At 40.2% G+C, this 19,617-nt stretch overlaps 1 protein-coding gene across 2 annotated transcripts in view; it reads right to left on the bottom strand.

The window, feature by feature from the left end:
* Nucleotides 1-19,617, bottom strand: part of NCOA3 (nuclear receptor coactivator 3) — a 107,381-nt gene that overhangs the window by 7,757 nt on the left and 80,007 nt on the right. For both annotated transcript variants that reach the window (XM_080685554.1, XM_080685553.1), the window contains exons 10-20: nucleotides 19,274-19,414; nucleotides 18,856-19,003; nucleotides 14,745-15,133; nucleotides 13,706-14,574; nucleotides 12,387-12,522; nucleotides 11,179-11,373; nucleotides 10,489-10,806; nucleotides 10,265-10,391; nucleotides 8,108-8,279; nucleotides 1,581-1,874; nucleotides 43-147 (exon numbers count right to left, since the gene is read on the bottom strand). In XM_080685554.1, the coding sequence (XP_080541680.1) occupies nucleotides 43-147; nucleotides 1,581-1,874; nucleotides 8,108-8,279; nucleotides 10,265-10,391; nucleotides 10,489-10,806; nucleotides 11,179-11,373; nucleotides 12,387-12,522; nucleotides 13,706-14,574; nucleotides 14,745-15,133; nucleotides 18,856-19,003; nucleotides 19,274-19,414 (2,894 nt within the window). The remainder of the gene's footprint in view (nucleotides 1-42; nucleotides 148-1,580; nucleotides 1,875-8,107; nucleotides 8,280-10,264; nucleotides 10,392-10,488; nucleotides 10,807-11,178; nucleotides 11,374-12,386; nucleotides 12,523-13,705; nucleotides 14,575-14,744; nucleotides 15,134-18,855; nucleotides 19,004-19,273; nucleotides 19,415-19,617) is intronic.

Below are 19,617 nucleotides of genomic sequence, written 5' to 3'. Positions count from 1 at the left end.
ACATAGGACAGTGAAACTGAACATCGAGAAACTTATTCTTACCTGGGAGTTCACCTGGGGCTGCATCATGGGCCTCATCATGGTCGCTCCACCAGCAGTGGGGTTTTCCATTTTCATTTCCAGTGCCTGCCGGCTCTGATTCAAAAACTGGAGAGAAACAGGTTGGTTAGGATGCAAATGGAACATGTTAATACCTTTCCAAATCCTCAACACTACCCAGGGAAGCACCATGGTATTTCCAAACCCATTAGCCTGGGTAAGTCACATCTAAGCTGAACCAGTACACTTCCACACTTGATCAAGTTCATGCTGAAAAGTTTTTGGCTAGCAAGCATATGAAACTTTACTGTTTGGCATCGGAAGAAAAAGTGTAAGTGCAATTTTGCAGCTTAAAGAATATCTTCAACAGGAAAGCATATGAAACTTTACTGTTTGGCATCAGAAGAAAAAGTGTAAGTGCAATTTTGCAGCTTAAAGAATATCTTCAATAGGAAAGCATATGAAACTTTACTGTTTGGCATCAGAAGAAAAAGTGTAAGTGCAATTTTGCAGCTTAAAGAATATCTTCAACAGGAACGCAAAGGATTTGTGAAGTCCGATGTTCTCTGGGATTATTTAGGCAACTGGGGAAACAGCTTCAACTTGTCAGAGTAACACTGAATAAACTACCTCTTCTGTTACCTTTTCTTAGGTAAATTTTATTAGAAATTATAAAAAGTAAAATGATACCATGAGCACATTAAAACAGCTTTCCTGAGCACTAAACTGACTTTTAGGAATACTCATACACTAGAAGCATGTCTGGCTCACCGGATTCTAAACTCACTCGCTTGTTTACATGGTTCAGTCTGCCACATTTGATACTCAGCACACCCGCAATGCAAACAATACAAACACATTTTAAAATAGTTGTTGGGGATTAAGGCAACAATGAGAAAAATGTCCTATCTGAGCATATTAAGAGAGTTCAAGTTTTATAAGACATCTAGAAAGCAGAGGTTCCATAAACAGAATGCTGAGCCCCAGCCAGGATGGCTCAGCTGGTTAGACATCATCCGATGCACCAAAAGGCTGCCAGTTTGATTCCCAGGCAGGGCACATGCCAGGGTTTCAAGGCTCAATCTTCAGTAGGGGGCATGCAGGAGGCAGCCAATCAATATCTCTCTTTCACATCGATGTTTCTCTCCCTCTCTTTTCCTCTCTAAATAAATAAAAAAATAAATCTTTTAAAATGCTGAAATCAATACGGTTTAAATATTTGGTTATTACTATTATGAACTTTTAAAAAATAGAAGTTATCTACCTCCAGGACTACGAAGTCACTGAGAAATACTTTTCTCTCCCAAGAGCAGTCCTCTCTGAAACCGACTTTTTAACATGTACATCAGACTATTCTTATAAAAAAGTACCCAATTCTAGCACATGGCCCCTAACAAGAAACCATCTATACAAACAAAATGTTACACAGAAGTGAAAACAAAAGGAATTTTAGTTGACAAGAGTTAGAGAGCCAGTGACACAGGCCCTGAAGAACACAAACAATTGAAGAAGAGGCCAAGGCAGAGCATGTGACTGGTTACCTGTTGGCCTTGCAGCCTCTGCTGAAGCTGCATTCTAAGTTGCTTGGGGGTGTTTGTCCGAGGTCTCATGATGTTGGCCCTAGGATGCATTCCCTGGAGAGGAAAATTGCCTTGCTGGTTCATCTGACTCATCATAGAGTTAAAAGATGGTGATTGTCCCTGAAGATTAAAGCCTCCTTGCATTGGAGGCCCCTGTGCTGGATACGTCTGCCCATATAATGCTGCCTTCTGATCCATCATTACTGTTGCTTCTTGGCCTTGGAAAACATCCTGTTTGGGTTCCAAAGCTTGTCCCTTAAACATCAAACACATAAACGAACAGTGAAGTACAACTGGAAAAACAACTGAAATCAAATGCTCTAAAGAAGGTGAAAAATAAAGTTAATATATGTGAACAATGATGTAGAGTTCCAAAAGCAAAATCAAGTTTAATGTCTGAAGTCCCATGAGAACACAGACCATGCCCCATCTTTCACAGCTGTGTCCTAGTGCCTAGCACAAGGTTTCACACAGATAGACACTCAAACATTTTCTGCGCCAAATATCTTTAATAGTATCTACCTGGAGAAATACTATTTGTTCCGGACTAGATTTCTGTACCAACATGGTATATATAAGATAAATCAATATACAAAACAAATCAATTAAAATCACTATGCTTAGTAAATTCTAATGTAATTTGTAAAAGAACATTTTTGAAGTTTGCAACAGGTGATTTAGGTAAATCAACAAAAGCTCATGGCTCCTGCAGCATATTCACCTAAAGGTGGTCATCCACTACTATTTGTCAGTAGTGGGCAGGCTGGCTTCATTCAACAAGTATTTATTTATCAAGTGCCTATTATGTGCCAACATCACTTCTGCTAAGGATGTGTACAAAATAATGTCTAGTGGGTGACAAAAAAGACATACAAATACATATTCTGAAGGAAGGGAGAGCCTGCCATGCTAAGACAAGAAGAACCTGTCAGTTACTGCATTCACCTTTATCTTCTTACCCACAGGCACAAAATGACAAGTGTGCAGTCCACACCCTCACCAAGGCTTGCCTTAAAGCATACTTCACTCCACTGTCCTGTGACACCACACTGGCTTTTCTCCCACCTCTCGGGCCTCTCCCTGGAAGACTGTTAGCCGCCTTCTTTTCTCTCACTACATTTTCTACTTGGATGTTTTCATCTACTAGCAACACCTGCCAATTTTTTGGTCTCTAATTCAAATGTCTCTGAACTCTAATTTTGCTTATGCAAATGCCTACATAACATCTTTACCTAAATATCTCAGGCATCTCAAACTTAACATGCAGAAAACAGAAGCTGTGATTCCCGACAGCCCCACTCCCAAAAGCCTGATTCTCCTCCAATCTTTCCTGTATCACAACATAGAATATGGCAACATCATTCGTCCGGAACTAAGTCAGTAATTTTGATTCTTCCATTCTCCCTGCCCAAGTGTGTGTATGCACATGCATGTACACACGGTCCACCAAGTCCTGTCAGTTTTGCCTCCATGGCACATGGTATGTTCTTCTTTCCACTCCATTGCTGTGGCCCTTTCCAAAATACCTCTCGAAATCTTGTAGTAACTGGCATCTGTGTTACTACAAAGTAGAATTTCTACTTTGTCCCATCATCCAATTCCCTTCTCCAGAAAGCAATCTGAGATATCTTTTTATAAAGAAAAATTATACAGTAAAAATTACTATAGGTTTAACATAGCAAATCGATCCTGCACGTTTACCAATTTTTTCTTGCTAACCCTACTAAAATGACAGCAAAAAATTAAAAGGTACTATTTATCCCCAAAACAATGAGAATAAAGAAGGCCAACAAGATCACATAGTTCAATAGGTATCTGAAAGACAGAAAGTGAAATGAGTAATTCAACAGAACAGAGAAACTGAGACCCATATACCTGAGAAGAAAACACAAGAATTGAGCAAATGTCTCCTAGGAAGTCATCAGAGGCTCCTCGGGGAGAGCAGGCAGGCACAGTGCTCACATAGGCAGTTGGTCAGGAGTCTGAGTATAGGGGCGGGGGGGGGGAGGGCGGCAACTACCCCCTGCCCTCAGCCTGCTCCCCAACCCCACATAGCCAAGTGTCTGTACCTTCTACCTACTCTCCTCCAAGTGCCTGGGTTCAGGGATACCAAGCACCGGAGACAGTAGGAGCAGAGCAGAGGCTGCGAACAAAAAAACTTACATATTTATAATTTCTAGTAGAATTTCATTTTATATCTTAACACTATGGGATCATCAACTCATTTCTCTAGCCCAGCTCCCAAAATGTAACCAGGCAATAAAAAAATTTCCAGGCAAGAAATGGAGGACCTTCTCTAGAAAAACTATATAATGGGAGTGGAGGGCACGGAGGGCCAACAAATCCACATGTTGCAATTTGAGGAGTCCTGAAATAAGACTGGTCCTGCTTTTTAATGCATCACTCTTAAATATAAAAAGGTAGTCCAGAATCACCAGATATTTGATGCTGAAAGCTTCCAACATTAGTGCCTCAAACAAATAAAAACTAACTTAAAAACAAAGAAGATTAAAAAAATCAATATAACACCCAACATGTCAACAGACACCTCAAAAAGAAAAATCAGAACAAAAGAGATAAAATTTATATAAGAAAAGGCCCCAAACCAAAGGGAATATCTGTGCATCTAATACACAGCCGAATGAATGAAATAAGAGACATACCAAGATAGAGCATCATGAAATTTCAGAGAGAAAAGGTTCCTGAGTAATTCCAAAGGAGAAAAAGTGGGTCTCACACACACAGAGAGAGAAAGGGCAATCAGACTGGAATATGACTCAATGGCAACCCTAGAAAATTATGGAAGTTTTCTTCCAAATCCTAAGAGGAAATTGTTTTCAACCTAGAACTTAATACACAGCCAGACATGCACGTGGGGGAGGGGAGGTAAGAAATATTTTCAGACATATGTGGACCCAAAATGTTGTATCTCAGGCAGCAGAGATGAAGAAGTTAATAGAAACTGTAACTTAGAAAAACAAAGGAGTATATTTAAAAAATAATAATAACCTGAGATTCAGGAACTGGGGCTCCAACACAGAAGAGTGACAATTAATTATCATTAAACCTGCCTCTCAAGGGCAGAGTAAAATACAGGGACAGAACTATAGGAGGGAGAAAAGGAATTGAAATGTCTGAACAGGTGAAGAAAAAAATAAGAGGAATTTTGTATTTCTCTTGTAGTATCTGGGGAGAAATAGCAGTAAGTGTGTAAAAAAACAAAGCAAATTAAAAGAAGGCAATTAACTCAGAACAAATAAACAAAAACAAAAACCCTATACAAACTATACCTGGATCAGTCATGAATCAAAATAATGTAAATATTGACTACCTATTTAACAACAGAAGACATAATTATATTGGAGGTACACAAAGAGAGCACGTGCACATGTGTATGTAATGGCTATAGGTATGAGTGTGCACTGGAGGAAGAGGGGATAAAAAAAACAATCCACATTTTCTTATCTGAAATTCCAAAATTCCAGTAAAGCTCTAAAAAACAACCACCTAACAATTTTTCATTAGCAACAAATGTATTTAACAGCAAAACCAGACCTGAATTTATATGAAGCAATACATAATCTGTATATATCCCATTTAGCATGACTATTTATGTATCTTGCTGTTAAAGTATTAACATGTTTGATCACAGTCTACTGCCCAAAAGCATAGTACAGCTCAAGAGTCTACCAGAGATATTGTGTAATGTGTGGTATACATGTACCGTTTACCTTTCTAAAATCCAAAACTCCTGAATTCCAAAGCAAATCTGACCCCAAGATTCTCAGATGAGAAACTCTGAATGAGTAGTCAACTATCATATCAGGAATACAATAGACAGACTGAAGTTGATAAATAACTGCATAAGCATATTACTTAGAAATATCATCAAACTATGTAGTTGCGTTTCACTACCCCTGAGGCAAATGACTGTGGTTCTTCAATAAGTATATTGTGTGTCATTTTATTAAGTTACAAAGACTACTTTGCTAAAAATAAAAATTAATTATAAGAAAAAGGGAACGGTTTCATCAGTACCCTGCTAAAAATTGTCCATGGCTTCCCAATGTAGCAGAGAAACTCCAGACTCCTTAAGATGGCTTTGTGGGACCCTGCTTCCATTTGCCTCCCAACATCATCTTTACCAACCACTCTCTGCTCTTGCTGACTTTCTAGAAACCCCCCCCCAGAAAGCTCTGTCCTGCCTAAGACTGAGTTAGCAGTGCCTCTTCTGAATGTTCTCCCCCTAGCCGTTTGCAGATCTGCCTCCTTCTCATCCTTCAGGTGTCAGCTTAGATGCCATCTCCCCAGAAAAAGCCTTCCTGGACATTCAGGTAAAACCCCAGTTATTCTTTATCTCATCATGTTGAGTTTGAAAACACAAATATTTTAAACTAAAGAACTAAACTATAAACAAGCCACCACTACAAAGAAACTGGAAAAACTATTTGCATTAGGTAATAATCATACCTCAAATCACATCTCAAATATGACTCTTTAGAGAAAAATTTGACACTGCATACCCTATCTTAAGGTCCCTTTATGCCCGGCAGGCGTGGCTCAATAGTTGAGCATCGACCTCTGAACCAGGAGGTCACAGGTTCAATTCCCCCCTAGGGCACATGCACATGCATGTGCTTGGAGTTGTGGGCTCGAATCCCAGTAGGGGGCATGCAAAGGGCAGCCAATCAATGATTTTCTCACATCATTGATGGTCCTACCTCTACCTCTCCCTTCCTCTCTGAAATCAATTTTTAAAAAATTTTTAAAGAAAGGTCCCTTTATGATAAAGGTTTCATAGTATCATATGCCTTTTCTCATAACCTCTACTTCTAACTGTGTGGCTCCTTGCCTGATGTCTGCCTTGCCCAGTGGGATGTGAGCTCTGGGAGCAGGGATTAATTTGCTCACTATTGCTCCTCTCGGCATCTAATAAGCGACTGTTCGGCACACAGAAGACAAATATTGGTTAAGTGAAAGAATCAACAAATCAATAACTAAACATAAAGTACTGTTGCAGATAAACAAAATTAAAACCCCATCAGGAAATTATTAAAAAACACAATTAAATGGCCAAAAAAATTCAAAGTTATGTTCAATCTCCCAAATCAAAGAAAGACAATTTAAAACAAGAATTTTTGTTGCCAGTAGAGTGGCAAAAAAATTTTTTTAAATAATCATGTCAGTATCTCTTTTGTAACTTGTTCATTCACACCATGTACTTTGTGTACACATTTGTCCCCAACGAAGACTGAGAACACCTTAATGATTTCTCCTGCTTATCACTGAATGCACAAACCAGCCCCAGTCCTCCACAACCTTTAAGTAAATCAGACACTACAGACACTACAGAATGTATCTGTTTCAAAAAACACAGACTTAGGAATGGCATATTTTTGTAAGACTGCATAGGTAACTGTGAATAGGAGATGATGGTGCTGGGGTGATGACAGATTTACCATTAAAGATGGGTTTTGTTTAACATTTTAAAAAAGCTTGCCTTCCCAGAGTATATACTGCTTGGCTAGGTAGTAAAGAGAGGTAATTATAAAAATGAGGACTCTTGCCCTGGATGGTGTGGCTCAGTTGCTTTATCCCATACACCAAAAGGTCATGGGTTCAATTCCTGGTCAGGGCATATACCCAGGTTGCGGAATTGATCCACAATCTCTTTTTCTTTCTTTCCTTCTTCCCTTTCCTTCCTTTCCTCCTCCTTTTCTTCCTTTCCTCCTTCCTTCCTCCCTCCCTTCTTCCTTCTTCCTTTCTTCTTTCCTTCTTTCTGTCTTTATTTCTCTCCCCCCCCCTCTCTCTCTCTCCCTCCCCCCCTTCTCTCCCTTCTTCCCTCTCTAAAACCAATGAAAACGTATCCTCGGGTGAGGATTAAAAAATAATAAAAATGAGGACTCTTATGTAAACTGTAATTGAAAAAAATTAATAAAATAAAAAGTTATGTTACAACCCTAGCTGGTGTGGCTATTTGGTTAGAGCGTCAGCCCAAAGGTCAAGGGTTCAATTACCAGTCAAGGGCACATACCTGGGTTGCAGGTTCAATCCCCGGCCCCAGTCAGAGAGCATGTGGGAGACAACCAATAGATGTGTCTCCCTCACATCAATGCTTCTCTCTCCCTCTCACTTCCCCCTCTCTTCTCTCTCCCCTTCCACTCTCTCTAAAAGTCAATGGAAAAATATCCTCAGGTAAGGATTAACAAAACAAGTTATGTTACTTACCTAACATAAGTAGAAAGCAACGTTTTTAATACTACACAGTAGTTTTATTGGATCATTTCCATTGTTGCCTAAAATCTGACATCTTTATAAAACAGGGTGCTGGAAATAATATCACAGTTATAAAGTACATTTTTTCAATTAAATACTGGTATATATGAAGGTAGTGATGTAACACAAGTAACAGGAAAGACACACAGGCACCTGCATAGCTTCAGGGATGTGTTCACATGTTCTTCTATTTCCATGTTAATGCTACCTACTTGATTTACAAGTTCAGGGATGCCCAGAGCTCTGTCAATTTCTTCTAAGCCTGTGGCATCGGTGTTACTCAAGAGAGTGTGCAGTTGGTCCAACAATGCTCTTTCATCATTCTGTCCTTCTAGGTTAGAAGGTGGCCCAAGAAGATCATCCAGAGAATTCCTAAAAAGTGGTCTAAAAAGAGACTTGCAATTACAATGTTGCTTTTCCTCTTCAAAATAAAAAATCACAATTACACATATTTTTAATATGCAACAAACACTCAAACACTGTAAGTATAAATAATGAACTGCGGTAGCAGAGAATGGCAAATGATATCAACTTAAATTTAAGGCCCACAATTTTATTTATTTTTTGGTTAATATAGTTATTGATTTCAGAGAGGAAGGAAGAGGAAGAGAGAAAAACATCAATGATGTGAGAGAATCACTGATCAGCTGCCTCTTGCATGCCCCTTACTAGGGATTGAGCAACCCAGGTATGTGCCCTGGCTGGGAATCGAACTGTGACCTCCTGGTTCATAAGTCGATGCTCAACCTCTGACCCACACAGGCCAGGCAAGGCCCACAATTTTAAATTCACCAGGCCATCTTCGACCATCATATCTAGCTTAGGCTTCCCCCCTCCCATCACCAAAATGTAACTGCTAGACCCCTAGACATTTGGGGGATAGCAAAGACTGGAGTGGGGGTGGAGGTTGCAGTTTTCAAGACCCTACAAAAATAAAGGTGGTAATAGTCATAGAAATTGAGAAATCAACAAAAGAACAGGAACAAAGATAGAAACATTGCACTATCAATAAATTGAGCCTGGTATCCTGCCAAAATAACTTTTTGTTATACATGGCCCACAGAGCTCATGCAGTGGCAGGTATAATACAAACTCCATACACCACAGCAAGGTGCCAGTTCTCAAGCACATTAAAAGGGCATGGAACTAGACATTTCTCCTGACTCAGAAAAACTCTGTGATGAAACTATTTGTTCTCTACTAGGTAAAGAAACACTCAAGTTAATAAATTCATGTCGTGCCCCAGCCAGTGTGGCCCAGTTGGTTGAGCATTGTCCCATGCATGGAAAGGTTGCCCATTTGATTCCTGGTGAGGGCACATACCCAGGTTGTGGGTTCAATCCGCAGTCAGGGTGGGTATGGAAAGCAACCGGATTGATGTTTCTCTCCCACATGGATGTTTCTCTCTCTCTCAAATCCATAAAAACATATTTTTTACAAATTTGTAACAAATTCATGTGGTTACATCACAAACTACTCAATAGATCAATTCATTTTTTCTTAGCTTGATTTATTATAGAATTCAAGTTAGAAATGACATTGACAGGTAGCCTCTTTCATGCAAATGAGTTACTACCAACCAAGCTAAATAAAAATGAAATATAAACATAATCCACAATCTTTTTTAAGAGTGCTATGTATAGTTCACTGTCACCATCATCCCTGAAATGTTTTAAGTAATTTTTAAAAGAATCCAATCCTTAAAAATTAATTTTCCATAAAAAACATACTTATTTATCCTCTGAACACCATTTATCTTATAAAACTGGTGCTAATTTACCCCCCTTCTCGTGGAGGAGGATTATAACATTACTAGAGTACTAGAGGCCTGGTGCATGAATTCTTGCACACTGAAAGGAAATCAGAATAAATATTTTAGAGGGCAGGGAGGGATCCCGGGAGGTTGGTTCCAGGGCATGTCCAGCCCATCTCGCCCAGTCCTGATCGGCTGGACCCCAGTAGCAAACTAACCTACCAGTGGGAGCATCTGCCCCCTGGTGGTCAGTGTGCATCATAGCAACTGGTCGAGTGGTCGAACAAATGGTCAACCGATCGGTCGGACACTTAGCATATTAGGCTTTTATATATATAGATGAGAGACAACTACCTCACAGAAGCTCACAGGTTTGACCACTCAAGAGTCCTGGTAGCTGAACAACAGAGCTCCATCTCCTCCCTCTCCCATGAATACCAGTGCTTGCTGCCTCAGCCTTGTTTTTACATACAATTATCCAAGAAACGACCACATACCAACTGAGTACCTAATTACAAAGTTTTTCTCATTCTTTTTCAGGTTTGTTCCTGTGTTCTGATCCTTTTCTAGATAATCTGAGGCTAACTTTCTCTAGAGTCACATAATAAGCCCCCACCTATTTTGAGTCCCATGAGGGCCTTGTTCCATGGACAACATGCTGTCTGGCCAAGAACCTGATTGGTTAGATGGTGCTGCAGGGCCATAAGGACTGACCCCCATTCCCATAGGAATTTCACCAGGCCCTGGGGGAACAAAAAGAAAGAATAAATTTTCAAATAAGCCAATAGCAAAAATTACTCTAAAACATCTATTTTTCTTTTTTATGAAGGGGATGCTTACGCATTTGAAGCATCTGCTGATGTTGCTGTTGCTGCTGATGTTGCTGCTGTTGCTGTTGCTGCTGCTGCGGCTGCGGCTGCTGCTGTTGCTGCTGCTGCTGCAACATTGGTCTCGCACCAGGAATGCTATTGGACCGAAGAGGCAAGGTGGGCATTGAGGCACCCATTGTAGGTCTGGGTAAAGAAGCATTATAATCTGCTCCTGGTCTTCCCATGGAGTTTGAACTCATGGATTCCATCCTACTGGCCTTTGAATTTGATAAGCCCCAGTCTCCGGAGGAAGGAGTCTGATTCACAGTCACATTTCTGTTTGGTCCACCTGCAACAGGTAGAAATGATTAGGTCTTTTCCATATTATAATGAAATCCTTCTTATATCAGATAGGTAAAGTTATCATACACAACATTAGCCATTATAAAAAAGTGCTTTGTCATCCTAAGAACAGTTCTTAGGACATTTTTCATGGGTCACTTACAGGTTAGAAAATGTCTTAGACCAAAAGCCTCCTGAAGAGTTTAAATAACCCAGACATAGATTAAATGAAGGAAATAGTCATGGAAGAAACATTATGCTACTACTTTTATTCAAAAACATATTACTTAATCCCAGTTATTTTAACTGGCTTTAAGTGTTAAATTTGCTTTTCCCAAAAGAAAATTTTAATCACAAATACTAATTAGAAATAACATACCCATATTTGAACCATAATTTTCCTGACTATCCATCATTCTTGGATTCCCACCCAACAAGGGTTGCTTTGGTAACATGGGGAAAGCAGTGATATTCTTTACTGGAGGACTTGAGCCAACAGAAACAGGGCTATCTAGAGACACTGCTCGGTTGTATGGAGGACGAATGGACTGAACAGACTGTGGACTCCTCAAACCTGTTGCAAACACAGAAGCACAATACATATAAATATCCTCTGATGATTCAATACATAAATAATCAAGAATAAGACATATATACAATACCACCCACCCAAGAATGTCTTTCTTACTAAAACAAACACTGTCTTCCTTTACAACATACACACTAAATAAAATAAAATAAAAACTTGTATTCCAAGCAAAGTAGAAATAAGAGTCTCAATGTTGGCTGAAGTAGTGGGCAATGATCTATAGCCTGATATGGTCATTCCTATTCCGCTTCACTTAATACTGAAAATGTTACCAATGTTTAAAGGTTCTTCCCTTATGACAATATATTAAATGGCTTCTCTGTTTAAAATTTTACAATTAAGTATAACCAGATAAGTTGCCTTCTAATCAAACAAGGAATGAAACATAAAATTTCCTAACCTTTTCCTTTTTTTCTAGTCTATTTCATTAATCTGATTATCCATTCTGATTATCCATTTCAGTTTAGGAAATAGTGCCCGTGAAAATGAATAACCACCATTCAGATAACTGTAAATTACTCTTTTCAATTAATACATACAATATATCTGTATTAAATTGATGAATAAGGAAAAGACATGGCTATAGAAGAGAAGCTGGAACCAGCAAACACCAAATAAGAAAAGTCTCATAATTAATGTCAAGATTCCATAAGTATCAAAGGACAGGTTTTAAGCTACAGTTTCAGTTGCTTTTTAATCTAATTCTCTGTGCCTAGAAAAATATATTCCCTGGCAACTACTATTCATCTGGACCAAGCAAAGATGAACATTTTCCTCTAAGTGCCATGATTACTGGCATCATATTAGTTAAATTGGAAATTTTTTTTAAATAGGAAAATGTCCCAAAAGTTTTTAAAAACATGTAATTACAAATTAGTATAAGAAACTGAGAGGCATTTTGAAGTTACATATGCCAGCTGGACGCTAGTCTTAATGTAAGAGTACATACAAGTATGCAAAAAAGTTTAAAAGGCAGCAAAAATAAAAGTCTTTCTTACCCAGAGAATTAGTTCCTTGAAACATTTGTTGCTTGGTTCCCAGATTACTACCATTTGTGGATACGGAATTATTATAAAAGTCAGAACTAGTCAGATCCCCAAGAATAGCATCTAGATTATCCAAATCTCCAGATCCCTGAAAATAAAATGTTAAAGGTTAACCTATGTACATTACTAGATACTACATAGGTATAACCATATTCATCGGAAGAAAACAGATAAATGGGAACAAAATACAATGGTTACCTGAAACGGTAACTCCCAACTTAAAGGCTGGCTAGTTATGACCTCCCCTAATCTTCTTCCATGAAAGAACCATTTAAACTACAAAGACAAATCCCTGGTTTTGGAGCTGCTTTCAAAGGGCCATTTCCTTAATTTGCAGTATAGATATTTAATTCTCAAACTATAGGACATTTTCCAGCTAACTTTAGTCAGGATCAGTAGCAGATACAGATGTCTGCATCTACACATACCTTCTGAAAACAAGTATGATTAATAATAAAAGCAACAAGCTGATATTCAACACAGTATTCGTAGGCATGCTTTAAAAGGAGCTTTTAGGTCAATAAATTTGGAGACTACTAGGTCAGTGGTCAGCAAACTGCAGCTCGCGAGCCGCGGTTTGCCGCTCTGTTGACTAATGAGTTTGCCAACCACTGGGATAGGGGCTTAATCACATGGAACAACAGCAGCCTGTAATTATTGAAATTGAGAGTCTAGGTCAGTAGTCGGCAAACTCATTAGTCAACAGAACAGCAAACCGTGGCTCGCGAGCCGCAGTTTGCCGACCACTGTACTAGGTTAAATAAAGTTAAATGGACATCCTAACAGTAGGACTTCTCCAAGACTTTAATTTTCTCAGGCACATATTAATGTCTCCCAAAACAGTGTTCCTCAAGCCAAGTTTAGGAAGTGCTTATATAGAATGTGATCGTGTACATAAAATGTGATTTTAGGTAAGAATCAAAATGCTGTTGCTTAATACAAATCCTCACCCTCACTCCCCTGGTTTCTTTCTACTATGCCCTTAATGACCCAATCTACTCCTTCCAACAATAAAGACCTCCATGAAAAATTTCAAATTGCCTGGTAACAAGTTATAGTCACATTTTAAAATATATAATCTGATATTTCTAAATTGCATCATAATACACTTTACTGATGCCCAAAAGAATTACAAAGAAATGATAGCTCAAGATTAACTTCCATTAAATAAACATAAAATGTAAGAATTTGTGTATAAAACATTGTCTTTCTAACACAGAAATGCAGGATGAAACACAGTGACTAGCTGGAACATATAGAAAACGAATTACCTCTTCATTTGCTTCTGTCTTAATCTTAGCATCTTTCTCTTGGCTCGAGCTAGGCACAGTGGAGCTGCTGCACTGACTCATTTTGTTGTCTACTCCCTCCACTTTGGGCTGTACTTCTTTAGAGAGTGTGTCACTAGGATCATCCCTGTCTAGCAGGTATCTGAGCAGGGCATTATTTTCCTTCTTCTTAGGACTTAGTTGCTCCTGCTTGACGTTTCCTTCCACACAGAATGTTGCACTGCTAGTGTCTTTCCCAGTGGCTTCTGCGGTAATCTTGGCCACTTCAGCTGGTGAATTGCCGTTCTGCAGCAACTTGTGCAAAATCCGGTGCTTCTCTTGCAGCAGTGACCCATGCACATTGGATGTGGAGGACACTCCTCCAGACGTTGAAGAGGAGACCCCAGAGGGGCTGGTGACACTAATGGAAGAGTCTTTACAACTTGAATCCAGGGGGGAGTTGGTCAAAGAGGAATGACCCCGGTCATCAGAAGAACAGGTAAGTAACTGCAGTAATTTTTTATGACCTTTGCTTTCCAGAGGACCCCGCTGATTCTCTGATCCTTCAACACTGCTCTCCTTACTGTCTTTGTCATTGAGGTGATCCCTGCTATTTGACTGACACATTGAACTCTCCACGGGATTCTGGTCACAATACAAGCTTAAGGGACTTTTTGAATCCTGACTGTTCACTTTACTTGGTTGAGTTATATTCATATTGGGAGAGTTGTCCAATTTAGGGCCTGGTGAAGACAAAGTAGATAAAAGAGACGTCCCCACACCCTCACTAATAGCTTGAAGAGCACTGAGCGAGCTGCTGGAAAAGCTGTGGCTGCCAGTGTTGCCCGAAGATCCAATAGGAGAGTGCACACCTGGATTTGGAGAAAAATGAAGAAAAGAAATAAAACTATCAAATGCTGTAACAAAATACCACTTAACTCTTCATAAGTTCTATTATAAAATAAATTAACTTCATAAGAATTCCAGTGGTCTGGAAAGAAAAGGATTACTGAAAATGAAAAGGAAATGCCAACAGCAATACCTGCAACAGGAGAAAACTGATGTGAGGCCATCTTCGGACTCCCGCGATTACGAGGAGAAATCATGATATTCTGCTGGCTGGAACCAAGACCAGGACTCCCATGTGGGGGGCTACTCATGTTGAGACCATAGTTGTTGTTCTGGTAGGAAGATGGTGACTGCATGGCTGGCCCAGGGTTCATTGTGGCTATGTTACTGGAAGCCCCATACCTAGCTCCACTCATTTGCCCTGTGGTGCCAGGGTCAGCCAAGCCATAGGCCCTGCTGTTCAGCATCTGTAAGCCTTGGTTTGGTGACATGCTCATGCCACCTACTGAATTACATCCAGCCACTGGAGGTCTAATGCCTTGTCCAACAGGATTTGGGTTCTGTCTATACCCATTCTGTTCTCTGCAAAAAAAAAAAAAAAAAAAAAAAAAAAAAGAAAAGAAAAAATTGACAGGCGTGCATTAAAGCCCTGAATCAGATTTTCTAAAAAGGATGAAGTGCCCAGGAACTTACCTTCTTTGGCATCATTCTAATACCCAGTGACAATTCCAATCTAGATACTGATCATTTATTAACCTAATGACATACTTTTTAATAAGCCACAAAATCTCGCCCTGACTGGTTTGGCTCAGTGGATAGAGTGTCAGCCTGCGGACTCAAGGGTCCCAGGTTCGATTCCGGTCAGGGGCATGTACCTTGGTTGCGGGCATATCCCCCAGTAGGGGGTGTGCAGGAGGCGGCTGATTGATATTTCTCTCTCATCGGTGTTTCTAACTCTCTCTCCCTCTCCCTTCCTCTCTGTAAAAAAATCAGTAAAATATATTTAAAAAAATAAGCCACAAAATCTAAATGAGTAACACCACCACAGCACGGCAAAGGGCCAACAGCTATGTTAACTGGAACCTCAGCAAGATTCTACTCGAGTTGCTATCCACCTAGGTGTTAACCTGGAGATGCCAGCAAACTACTCAAGATAATTAATGAGTGATACTCCTCCAGGTGTTGTTCATTTTGGGTTCTGTCTATACCAGGGCTGGGCAAACTTTTTGACTCAATGGGTTCTTAAACTGGACCGGAGGGCCAGAACAAAAGCATGGATGGAGTGTTTGTGTGAACTAATATAAATTCAAAGTAAAGGGGCGGAGGGGAGAGCAAGAGAACCGGATAGAACAGCCGGATCCGGCCCGCGGGCCGTAGTTTGCCCACGGCTGGTCTATACCCATTCTGTTCACTGCAAAAAAAGAAAAAATTGACAGGCATGCATTAAAGCCCTCAATCAGATTTTCTAAAAAATCTAATTGGAGAGTAGAGAGAAACCAAGATGGCGGCATAGGTAAACACCTAAACTGCTGCCTTGCACAACAATTTCAAAACTACAACTAAAAGACAGAACGGACACCATCCAGAACCACAGGAAAGCTGGCTGAGTGAAAATTCTATAACTAGAAGGAAATAGAAAAGCTCACAGAGAATTGGAGGTATGGCAAAGGGTCTTTGTGCGCACAGAGAGGAAGGGCGGCTGAGAGCCTGGCTGACTTTCTCTGGCGGAAGGGGGAAAGAAGCCCCCGACCGCACTGATCCCCAGTTCTGACTGCACTGAACCCCAGTTCCGGGCGAGCCCCTGGGGACCCACGCTCTTACGGGGGGAGTCTGGACTCTCGGGCGGAGACTCGGGAACTGGGGAAGGCGGAGGACTGAAAGCGCGCAGCGCGCGCGCGCCAGTGCGCACAAAGGCTGCGGAGGTTGCCACAGGCTTTCCCTAGTGGAAGGGAGTCAGAGGCTCCTGAATGCACTGAGCCCCAGTTCTGACTGCAGTGAACCCCAGTTCCAGGCGAGCCCCTGGGGACCCACGCTCTTGTGGGGGGAGTCTGGACTCTCGGGCGGAGACTCGGGAGCTGGGGAAGGCGGAGGACTGAAAGCGCGCGCGCGCCAGTGCGCACAAGGGCTGCGGAGGTTGCCACAGGCTTTCCCTAGTGGAAGGGAGTCAGAGGCTCCTGAATGCACTGAGCCCCAGTTCTGACTGCAGTGAACCCCAGTTCCAGGCGAGCCCCTGGGGACCCACGCTCTTGTGGGGTGAGTCTGGACTCTCGGGCGGAGACTCGGGAGCCGGGAAGGCAGAGGTCTGAAGTGCGCAAGGGCAAGGCTGACGGGAAGCCAAGACTGAGACTCCACCCCATCCAAGCTGAGCACAGAGGCTATTGCAATTTGGCAAGTCTAATCCTATAAGGCTGTCTCCAGCACCGAACTTCTCCCAGCATAGACACAGCTGATCCTTACAGCCAACTGGCCTGGAGGTCAATTCTTCCCAGTGATACCAACAACAATCAAGACTTAATTACAACAAGGCTGTACACACAGTCCACAAAGGGGTGCACTAAGAGTGTCCACCTCAGGTTAACTGGGGAGGCAGACCCACTGGGCCATATTGGAAACCTAGCACACAAATCTACCTTACCAACTCAGGGAAGCAGTGAAAATGCGGCCTCAAAGAATCAGATCACAAACGAAAGAAATGGAGGAAAACAAACGACTGGATATAGAATTCAAAACCACGGTTATAAGGCTTTTTAAGAATATCCTAGAAAAGGCCGATAAATATAACGAGACCCTCGAAGATATGAAAAAGGACCAACTAGAAATTAAACATACACTGACTGAAATAAAAAATATTATACAGAGATCCAAAAACAGACAAGAGGAACACAAAAATCAAGTCAAAGAATTGAATTACAAAGAAGCAAAAAACACTCAACCGAAAAAGCAAAAAGCAAAAAAAAAAATCCAAAAAGTTGAAGATAATGTAAGAAGACTCTGGGACAACTTCAAGCGTACTAACATCAGAATTATGGGGGTGCCAGAAGAAGAGAAGAGAGCAAGATACTGAAAACCTATTTGAAGAAATAATGACCGAAAACTTCCCCCACCTGGTGAAAGAAATAGACTTACAAGTCCAGGAAGCCCACAGAACCCCAAACAAAAGGAATCCAAAGAGGACCACACCAAGACACATCATAATTAAAATGCCAAGAGCAAAAGACAAAGAGAGAATATTAAAAGCAGCAAGAGAAAAACAGTTAGTTACCTACAAGGGAGCACCCATACGACTGTCAGCTGACTTTTCAACAGAAACTATGCAGGCCAGACGGGAGTGGCAAGAAATTTTCAATGTGATGAATAGCAAGAACCTATAACCAAGATTACTCTACCCAGCAAAGCTATCATTCAGAGTTGAAGGGCAGATAAAGAGTTTCACAGACAAGAAAAAGCTAAAGGAGTTCATCACCACCAAACCAGTATTATATGAAATGCTGAAAGGTATTCTTAAAGAAGAGGAAGAAGAAAAAAAGTAAAGAGAAAAATTATGAACAACAAATACATATCTATCAACAAGTGAACCTAAAAATCAAGTGAATTAAAAACCTGAGGGACAGAATAATCTGGTGAATATAATAGAATCAGGGGCATAGAAAGGGAGTGGACTGATAATTCTCAGGGGGAAAGGGGTATGGGGGGTTCATGAAGAGATTGGACAAAAATCATACACCTATGGATGAGGACAGTGGGGGGGAGGTAAGGGCAGAAGGTGGGGTGGGAAATGGGTGGAGGGGAGCTATGGGGGGGAAAAGGAGAAATAATTGTAATAATCTGAATAAAGATTTATTTTAAAAAAAAATCTAATTGGAGGAGTATCACTCATTAATTATCTTGAGTAGTTTGCTGGCATCTCCAGGTTAACACCTAGGTGGACAGCTATTATAGCAATAGCAACAGTAACTATTCTTAAAGTCTACCTTCAAATTTTAAATTCGATCCTTAGAGCAATTTAATATATCACTGAAAATGAAAGGTAATAGAGGTAGTCAGATTTTATTTGCTCTTTTATCCACTAGCCTTCCCATTTCCCAGATTCCCCAGGAAGTAATTAGTAACGAACAAATACTATTTTCACATTAAAATACAACCTTAAAGAGAACATACAATCTAGGAATCTAAACTTACTGGTAAATCCAACATCCTTCTTGCTTTTACTCTTGTAAAATTTTCTCTCTTTTTACATTAATAAAACATCTTGAGAACACTGCTGCATTTAATGAGAATACTAGTATACAGTTATCTATCATTACCTCTGAAGAAAGTGGGTTGAGACAAAACCATGACGATCATTTGTTACAGGATTTCGGAAGAGTTTGCTTTTTGTTTGTGCAGTCACTATAGTTCCATCGGCCAAAGAGAATCGATACACTGGAGTTTCTGCATGGCCATGAATATAAGCTGTTGGAGAAAATACCCTGTTACTAATAACTATAGTTATAAACAGATACATATAGGAAAGAAATACACTTCAAATGCAACATTTTCAAAATCCAGTGAAAGACTGAATCTGCATCAAAATTATGAACAGGTTAAACTAAGAATACTCAAGAATAATTTTCCTATCCCACAGGCACAAAACAACAACTACGGTCATGTATGTACTTCTACTTTATAGCATGCCAAACAGAAAGACAAACAATATCAAGAACCATCCTTAAAATTCTTTACCTTCTTGATAGTGACGTTTCTGGGACCATGATTGCCCATCATTAAGACTAAAAAATCTCTGGATACACCTTCGAATTATATCTTCAAAGCCAGGTCTCATAGAGGATCTCAGTGAATTTGTATCTATATTGACAAGTTTTCCTATTAAATAGAAAATAAGCATTTAGATCCACCAACAAGTATTTACTGGTTGCATATTACATTGCTTGACACTAAAAAATAAAGACACTAAACCTTTGCTCCACCATCTTTGATCCAAATTTCCGCTGTATCCAAACCTTTTCTTTTTAACCAGTTAACTGCCACGTGTCCAAAATGGAAACCATCCCCATATGCCACGATAT

Source organism: Plecotus auritus (assembly GCF_963455305.1).
Source record: "Plecotus auritus genome assembly, chromosome: 8".
NCBI classification, from domain to species: domain Eukaryota; kingdom Metazoa; phylum Chordata; class Mammalia; order Chiroptera; family Vespertilionidae; genus Plecotus; species Plecotus auritus.
This window is presented reverse-complemented; position numbering and strand designations above follow the sequence as displayed.